Here is an 8,662-nt window from a genome sequence, read left to right as displayed (position 1 = left end):
GGTTAATCATCATCGACAGAAAGTTCTTTGGGGCCTAAACCCTAGTCTTTCAAGAAACCTGGTGCATCTTCTTTTTTTTTGGGGTTCTGGTGGAGGTTTTTTCCATTTCGGGAAGAAGAAAATTCAGTGCAAGAAATGTAGGGGACGTCATCCTATCGACAAATGCCATGGAACAGGAGGTGCTGTTTCCGTTGTGGCCAGATAGATCACATGAAAAAAGATTGTTCTCAGTCAGTTGGAGGAGCAACATCTGGCTCTAGTTCCCAGGCATCGGTTTCGCAAAAGCTGTCTAGACAGTCTGTTGGGAGCACCAACCAGAGGCCATATATCCCAAGGCAAGTTTTTGAAATAAGCCAAGATCAGGTTCAGAGGGAGAACGAGGAGGTCATCGCAGATACATTTATTTTGTGTGGTATTCCTGCATTCGTTAATTCTCATAGATAATGGTGCATTGCATTCATTCATTTCAGCATGTTTTTTTTAGCGTTAGATTGTCGTATATATCTTTAGACGTAGTGCTTTCTGTATCTACCCCGACTGGTCATTCGACTTTGGTCAAGCGTGTAAGTTTGGGTTGCTCTTTAGAATTTGAGAGCTTTAAGTTATCTGCGAATCTCATGATTCTAGCGATGGAGGATTTTGATTGTATCTTGGGTATCGACATTTTTACTTCTTATTGAGCTACTGTGGATTGTTATCAAAAGATCATGCAGTTTCGTCCGGTTGAGGGAGATAGTTGGTTTTTCTATGGTGAGGGAGCATGATCCCTTATGCCTTTGGTATCAGCTTTGAAGGATTGTCAGACTTTAGAGGCGATTGATACATCTACAAGAAGCAGGGTTATTGAGGAGTTATCAGTTGTTTGCGAGTATCCGGATATTTTTCCGGATGAGAGGTAGAGTTAGGGATCGAACATGTGCTAGGGATGACACCGATATCTCGTGCACCTCATCGTCAGACACCATCAGATATGAGGGAGTTGCAACATCAATTGTAGGATTTGTTGAATAATGGTTATATCCGATCGAGTGTTTCACCTTGGGGACAGCCAGTTTTTTCCAAGTTTATGATTAAAAAGGTTATATTAATTAGTGATATTCTTAAAATGATTGAATAAATATTAAAATTAATAGAATTAACTTGTTTTAAAAAAACTTGTAGTAGTCCGGTTCCATTTTACAAGATTAAGTGATTTTAAACATGTTAGAAAATGACATATAATTTTAAAAGTGTCAAAACATGTTTAACGAGTCATTATTTGGTAAAAATAAGTGGAAAATCAGATCCGGAACGTCCGAAAATGGAAGAGTTCCGAGGGTCTCAGACAGTCCAAAATCAGCCAAAAAAGTTTGGAAGGACCGAAGCATTTCAGAGCATGCAGACCAGTTCAGACCGTCCGATCCCAGTTCGGACCGTCCGAACTCAGCAGAGTCCAGGTGTCGAAATGGCTCAGACAAGTGGCATTTTGGACCATCCGAACTCAGCAGTGTCCAGGTGTCTCAGTAGATCGGACGTGTGGCAGTTCGGACCATCCGAACCCAGTTCGGATCGTCCAAACTCCGTCTATAAATAGGCCATCCGAGGGCCTCATTTTTCACTCAATTTCACGAAGTCTCTCTCAGCTCCAGCTTAGGTTAGAGGTTTAGGGGTGATTCCAGCCTTCCTAGGCTTGGTCCGAAGGTTGGCCAGACGCTCCGGGGTTCCAGCGGAGAGGTGCCCAAGTTCTGGGCAGTCGTCATCAGTGGGCTGACGAAAGACGCAGGTATAGCTCTGGCTCCTTATAGTAAATAAAGAGTATGATATAGCATAGTTAAGACTTTTAGAATAAGATTATAATGCATGAGTACTTTGCATTGTAGTGCGGACTGTATGATTGGACATAGTGCTGGTCTAGTTTGCCTAGTGTATGAGGTACGGTGGTACTATTCGAGATATCGAGATTGAGTATGCATGTATAATGTGTTTTCATGGATTATATGATTGCATGTTTTTATATATATAGCATGTCACGACTGTATGTTGCATACATGAGCATATTGAGCCTTTACCTTAGAGGTATCCTGTAGTAAGGCGCTCACCCTACGAGTTATGGATGGTTGGATACGTAAGTCTTATGTCAGCTTACTGTGATGGTTGGACATATGTACTAGTATCAGGTCATCATTATCCACTGAGTATATGAGCCACCTCCTGATGCGATGGCGCAGCGTGCTATATACCCTGGGCCCGGTCTATGAGCTTGTTTCTTGACCTGAGAGTCTTGGTACCCAATTCACTTGCATACATGCACACATAACACCGTATAATCATACTCTCGTACTGAGCTTATCATGCTCACGTTTTATACTTTGTTGTATCTGGACACCCTATTCCATGGGGCAGGTCTGCGGCTGGACGATACTGGTGGTTCCAGGAAGGCTTAGGCGTTGGATGACTAGCAGGGTTTTGTCTAGGCTTTTGTTTTTGTTGTATTTGGGTTAATACATCGGAGTTATTCGATATGGTTGTAAACAATATTTCTTTATTGTTTAAGATTTTCCGTTGTTTAATTTTTATTTATTTAATTATGTTTAATGCATGCTTAAACTTTTAATTAGTAGTTGATAACGGTGCGGGTCATTATAAAGCTAGTAACAAAATTAAAATATTTTATTACTTATTAAATTTTTACTAATTTCAATTTCCAAAATAAAAATATTAATTACTAATATATAAAATAATTAAAATGTAATAATACTATCAGCATTAAATCACGGTTAGTAACAATTTTGATATTATATAAATACAATAATATATTAATAATAATTAGAATATGATTAATAATAATTATATTGTTATAATGTTAGTCATATAATAAATTATATTTAAATATTAGTAAATTTGTTGAATTTTCAATGATTTTAAACTTCGTGCATGGTTTTATAGGAAAAAATAAATTAATCAAGTATCATTCCTCATTCCTCGAGGTATTACTTAAACATCAACATCATGAGGATAATAATGTCTACAGTGCGGGTAGGTGTGGGCTTTACCGGCCAATCATGTGCAATCTTAATTCTGTATGCCAAACACATGATAATATAGTGATGGATTAAAAAACAATCCTCGCACCGAAAGATGCAGGGGAAATAATATGCAGCAACGTGGATTCCCTTGTTTCACGAGCGTCTCATTCCTGAAGAAAAACATAGCAACTCAAACTTTAAGTTAATTTTCCTTGTCACTCCAATATATTTTTTCAGTTCATTTCAACTTATCTTTACAGGCACTACTTCAAGGATACTCATTTATCAACATATTGCGTCCACTAAAAAATAATGAACCCCACATTTATTGATAAATGTTCACCGTTAAATATATATCAAGACAACATATTTTTCATTCAATCTGACATCACCCAAAAATCCGTTAATTGCATATGTCCATTTACAATCAAATTAGGCATTTTTTTTTATTATTTTTTAGGTTCCAAATCTGGCATGCTCGTAAGTCAAAATCCACCAACTTCATTTCTCTTATTTGATTTTGGCTGATCTGATCCTAGGGGTGCAAACGAACCGAATCGAACCGAATAATGGTAAAATTTTAAGGCTCGAATTCGACTCGATAAGAGTATATTCGAGTTCGAGCTCGATTCGAAGTTCGAAATTTTTTTAATAGTTTGGCTCGAGCTCGGCTCGAAATGAAGTTCGAGTTCGGTTCGAAATATTTGAACCTATTCGTGAACTATTTGGATATTATGGTTCGAAAAGCTCGAAATGTTCGAAAAAATTCGAAATGTATGTATATTTATTATATAATTATAATATATTAATTAAATATTAAGGCTCGCGAACTATTCGCGAACTATCGAACAGAGTAATTTCGGCTTGAGCTCGGCTCGAAAAAAGTTCGAACATGTTCAAATTCGGCTCGAGTTCGATAAGCTCGAATACGAATCAAATATTTATCGAGCGGGCTCGTAAAGCTCACGAACATGTTCGGTTCGTTTGCTCCCCTAGCTGATCCTCACGAGCGAAAATGGCATCTCCCAACTCATCGAAAATTCTCTTCGTTATAGATCCCCTTGTAGGGGGCAGTGGCGCATTTCTACTTCCTGTAATGCACATAATTTGTTCCACAGTCATGAAGGATATAAGTGTTTTGAAACTCAACTTCAACGTGAAAAAAAAAAAAAAAAGAAAGAAAAATCTTATCAATCTTTATACGCTTACCTCCTAACATCTTGCCTTTGAAATTCTCATTGTTGATTTCAAACCAATCTTTATCACGTTTACTTGTGTTCCTTTCCACTGAACGTACATTGCTCATGTTTTTAAATCCAATTTCAACCATTCCCACAGAAGCCAATCTGTCAGAAAATGAATGCACAAGATTCTTTGTATCAGGATGCTCCCTTTCAGAAACATATTGGGTCTCTTCGGATTTAGGCAGAAGGCAGCTATCCAGGTGACCTGATTGAAAAGAAGTATATCCATCTTCTTTAGAAAATTCTATAGCTTCAGTAATTAATTCCCGTTGTATTTGCTGTCCCGACGCCAACTTAAAACTTTGGAGTTTCTGCTTCATTATTGACAGTAAAGAGGATATGAAGGACCGTGGATGACCATGAGTTCCAAAAAACTCGAGAACATAAAGATTGTTCCGTGTGTGGGAACTCTGAAGGCATATTGCAAAACAAAATTATAGCCTAGCCACCTGTGCGTAATGTGCCAGTGGTTGCTCTATTATGCTGAAATCACAAAAATTTTGACAAAAACACAACTTATTTTCAGATTCTAGCGTTCTTCCAATGACTCCTTTCCATGGATGCAGCTGAAGGAACTTGCGGGATTTAATGAAGTCGTGTATCCGCTTATCACTAAGTTCCAGAAGGTCAACATCCGAGGACGAAGCTAGCTCCAAACAACTCATTTTGTTATCAGCGTAAGCACATTCACTGCAAGGGATCCAGACTGATGCCACTTGAAGTTGGGGACTCTTTCTCACTAGCTCAATCATCACATTGATTTCATCGAGGGCTACTTGTTGGCCTTCAACAATCTGAATCGTATATAATAGATATCATATAACCATAAGATTAATGGTGCATCTAATATCAATCATATATATAGTCTTTAAATGTATTTTCATGAAATCTATAATTTTCTCATACATGAAATGATAAGAAAGGATAAATTTACATTTTTATTGGGGAAGCCACTTTCTTTGAAACATGAATGATGACTGATATTCACTGATCTCAGATTTGCTGCCTGCAAGAATTGGTACTTTTTTTTTATTAATAATACTATATCTTATTCTTTAAAATCAACATGGGGTGGGGAGCAAATTAAGGAAAATATATATAGTCGAGGAAACTATACCGCTAATTTTTCTACTATGGCTTCGAAAGTAAAAGGGCATCCAAAAAACTCGAGTACGCCAACACATATCTGGTCGTGTGACTCAAACAAAGGCAAAGCCATGTATCTTCTTGCATCACGGTGAACAAAATAATCCCGTAGTGGAAACTCTCTTTCCAAATACAGACGCAGGTCTGGGGAAGACTCTGGGTGGCCATTTAGGAAAACACGTCCAATTGGTCCAAGCTCCTCTTCTTTTGCTCCTTCACCTACATAATAGAGATATTCCATGCAATGCTTCCGAGAAAAACACAGTCCTATAGATGGAAAACCAAGAGCAAATGCTGGTCTGAAGTTGATAGGTATGGCTTGTTCTCAATCATTTTTTGTGCCCAAAATTGAATTAAAAAATCGGGGTTGGATTCCACAGTCCATATGGACAGAATTTCCCTCAATAACAATCTGACATTCTCCTGGAGTACAAGATCATCACTAGCTCCATATTCTGATTGTATACCTTCTCCTGTTATGCTCCGAAAAAATCCATCCGTACCTACGTTTCAGTGGTGCTTGTATGATAAATCAATCACTCAATTGCAAGAATTCCCTGAATTCAGAAAGTGTATACCTATCATTAAATCTATCTATTGGCCACACCACCAGTGTATTTTCCTCCGATAGTTGATGCTCCTTTTCCGGGTCACATAGGATAATCTCCCGTAACATACTTCTTTGGCTTGATTCAGGGGAAGGAAACGTATTGCTTTTACAAATTTCATTGACCACTACTGAGGAAAGGTGTCTTCCGTTTGCAATCTTAAAGCTTTTGAGTTTCGATTCCATTGTTTGTGTTAGCAAGCCCAACATCGAACAAATGTATGAATCAACTCGGCTCTGAGGTTGAAGAAAGAACTCAAAAACATATAGGTCGTTGTCCTTGTTCTCCATACCAATATTACTTACTAGACAAATCGCAAAACAAAAGGATAATCTAGCTCGTTGTGCATAATGTGCCATTGGGTACTCTGAAATTCTAAAATCACTAAAGTTTTGGCAAAAGCATGCCTTTTTTGTGGATGATATTGCCAACCCAACAATCCCTTGTCCACTATGTATATACTGAAATTCACAGGTAAAAACAAACTCACGAGTGGTTTCAGAGACACCCACCAGTGAATTTGTTTCACGACATGTGTTGTTTATGAAATATATTCGTTCCATAACATAGACATCGTTATTCGTATTAGCACTTTGCTTGCGACCTACCAAGACCTGCGCTAGATGTAGTTGGGGTACTGTCCTAATAGCCAATTCAAGCATCTCCCTAACTTCCAACAGTTGTGATTGCTGATGACCATATATGAAATTCTGAGTAGAAAAAATTCATTGCAAAAGTTAACAAATATTAGACTAAACTACAAGTACTCTGCACGCACTTGAAATAAACATAGAGCATCGTAATGTTTAAGCTAAATGAATTGTAAAACTTTACTTACCTCTACAGTACTAGTACTCTTTCGAGTTATCCTCATGCCAACTACCTGTATGATCAGTAGGATTGGTGCACATAAGACATACACGCGACTAGCAAATCGTAGAAATATTTCTATGGACAGGATGAATGAAAATTTGAGCTCACTCAAATTCTCTATTATTTTTTTCATTTCCAAGAGATGCTACACATTTAGTGGTGTGAAAAAATCCTTTAAATCATGGAGAAAAGTTAAACGAACTTTATTCTATTTCTTTGGTCAGAAAATAATGCATATATGTGAATTAAAAAATAATAATGATAAAGAAAAACCTTTGAATCTCAGAGGTGAGCAAAATGGTTGTGTCTTGAAAGTTTAGGAACTCTAGGACACCAATACATTTGTTTTTGCCCAAGTCAAAGGCTGGTAAAGCCAAATATGATCTTAATCCGCAACTCGCAGCATGATCTCGGAGTGGAAACTCTTCCATGGAGTACATAAGGATATCTGGACTGGATTCCTGATTAATCCCACCTCGAAATACCCTCCCTGGGGGACCAAGATGCTCTTCTGCTTCGACCATAAACTCGTGTTGGGTGCTTTTCTTCCTGTACCAACATAATCCTTTTATAAGATATGCAATAGCAAAGGGTTGACCTAAAGTGGTGAGATAACGCCTGCCCCCAACCTCTTTTGGTGCCCAAAACTGAACAAATAAATATGGCCATTCTAGTTTTCTAAGGGCAAGTGTGATCTTTTCTTCGACTACTGTTCTTGATCTTGAAACATCAGGATTACTGTTTCTATCTCTCTGTTGCTTCCAGAAAACATACCCTCCCTCCGTTTTCTCCCAAGACAAGAAATCAGCAGTGCACGTCAATTGTTCATTGAATTCAGATTCTGACGAATACATACCATGACACCCTCCAATTCCTCCATGATCAATGGATAGGAGTCTTGCCATGCTAGGTTCTTCACAAATCAAGATTTAGAACAGAAACGGATAATTATGGTTGTGAATATTATTGACAGTATTCCTTTCGTTCTCTGAGCTGAACAAAATCGAGAGGAAAAGTTTGAGTAAGAGAGAGACGAAATAGACCAATGACCTCATAATTGATTAGATATGGTCGCAGTACCTTTTACTCCCATGAGCCCATCCAATACAATTTTTATTTTTTTTTAAAGGAAACTTATAACTTTATTGTAACTATGAAACCTAAAAAATTACAAGTTTAATCAATCAATTCGGAAAAATCTCAGGCTGCAATGAAAAGAAACAAGAGAAGAATAAGCAAATTTAGCTAAAACATGGGCCACCTCATTGGCCAACCGCTGAACCTGAGATATAGAAACACTATCAAGGTGAGATATTAAAGACTTTATCTCCGACGCACACCTACCCATGTAGCTCAAATCTCCAGTTGGCTTCGTGACTGCTTGCACTGCCAATAAAGAATCCAATGTAACCAGAACACGAGTAAGTGCTTTTTCTCGAACTAGATCAAGGCCTGCTCAAATAGATAATAACTCTTCTAACACCACAGATCCAAGCATCAGAATAGACTGACCAAATGCTGCCAGCGGTTGTCCCTCTGATTCTCTAACCACCCATTCAATCCCACAACGATTATTCTCTTCATCAAAGCTAGCATCCACAAATAATCAAACATGACCAGCTGGCGAAAGTGCCCATTTAATAGGAGATGGGCCGACCACACCTGGCTTCGATATAACCAGCTCATGCACGGAATTATTATAATCCCTCCATAGCGCCTATCCATTCCCTGAAACATCACGCATCTCCCGAATTTCATGGCTATGCAGTGTTCGGCATCTCTCACC

General features: G+C 38.1%; 1 protein-coding gene across 5 annotated transcripts; it reads right to left on the bottom strand.

Moving 5' to 3' along the window:
• Positions 1-3,804: 3,804 nt before the first annotated feature.
• LOC140890636 (protein NLP6-like) lies at positions 3,805-7,887 on the bottom strand. Of its 5 annotated transcripts, none has more exons than XR_012152227.1 (6): positions 7,150-7,887; positions 5,974-6,886; positions 5,367-5,898; positions 5,184-5,255; positions 4,215-5,043; positions 3,805-4,096 (listed from the first exon to the last, which is right to left on the bottom strand). XR_012152227.1 is itself a non-coding variant. In XM_073298560.1 (6 exons), exons 3-5 carry the CDS (start codon positions 5,634-5,636, stop codon positions 4,684-4,686), a joined length of 702 nt encoding a protein of 233 aa, XP_073154661.1. In that variant the 5' UTR covers positions 5,637-6,239; positions 6,842-6,886; positions 7,150-7,887; the 3' UTR covers positions 3,805-4,096; positions 4,215-4,683. The 5 variants fall into 5 exon arrangements, 2 of the variants coding, with proteins under 2 accessions (XP_073154661.1, XP_073154660.1); XM_073298560.1 differs by having other exon boundaries at positions 5,367-6,239; positions 6,842-6,886; XR_012152228.1 differs by having other exon boundaries at positions 3,806-4,096; positions 5,367-6,886; positions 7,150-7,425; positions 7,506-7,887.
• Positions 7,888-8,662: the final 775 nt, after the last annotated feature.

This window comes from Henckelia pumila, chromosome 3, assembly GCF_033568475.1.
Source record: "Henckelia pumila isolate YLH828 chromosome 3, ASM3356847v2, whole genome shotgun sequence".
Classification (NCBI taxonomy): Eukaryota; Viridiplantae; Streptophyta; class Magnoliopsida; order Lamiales; family Gesneriaceae; genus Henckelia; species Henckelia pumila.
Note: the sequence above shows the minus strand (reverse complement) of the source record. Positions and strands in the feature narration are given on the sequence as shown.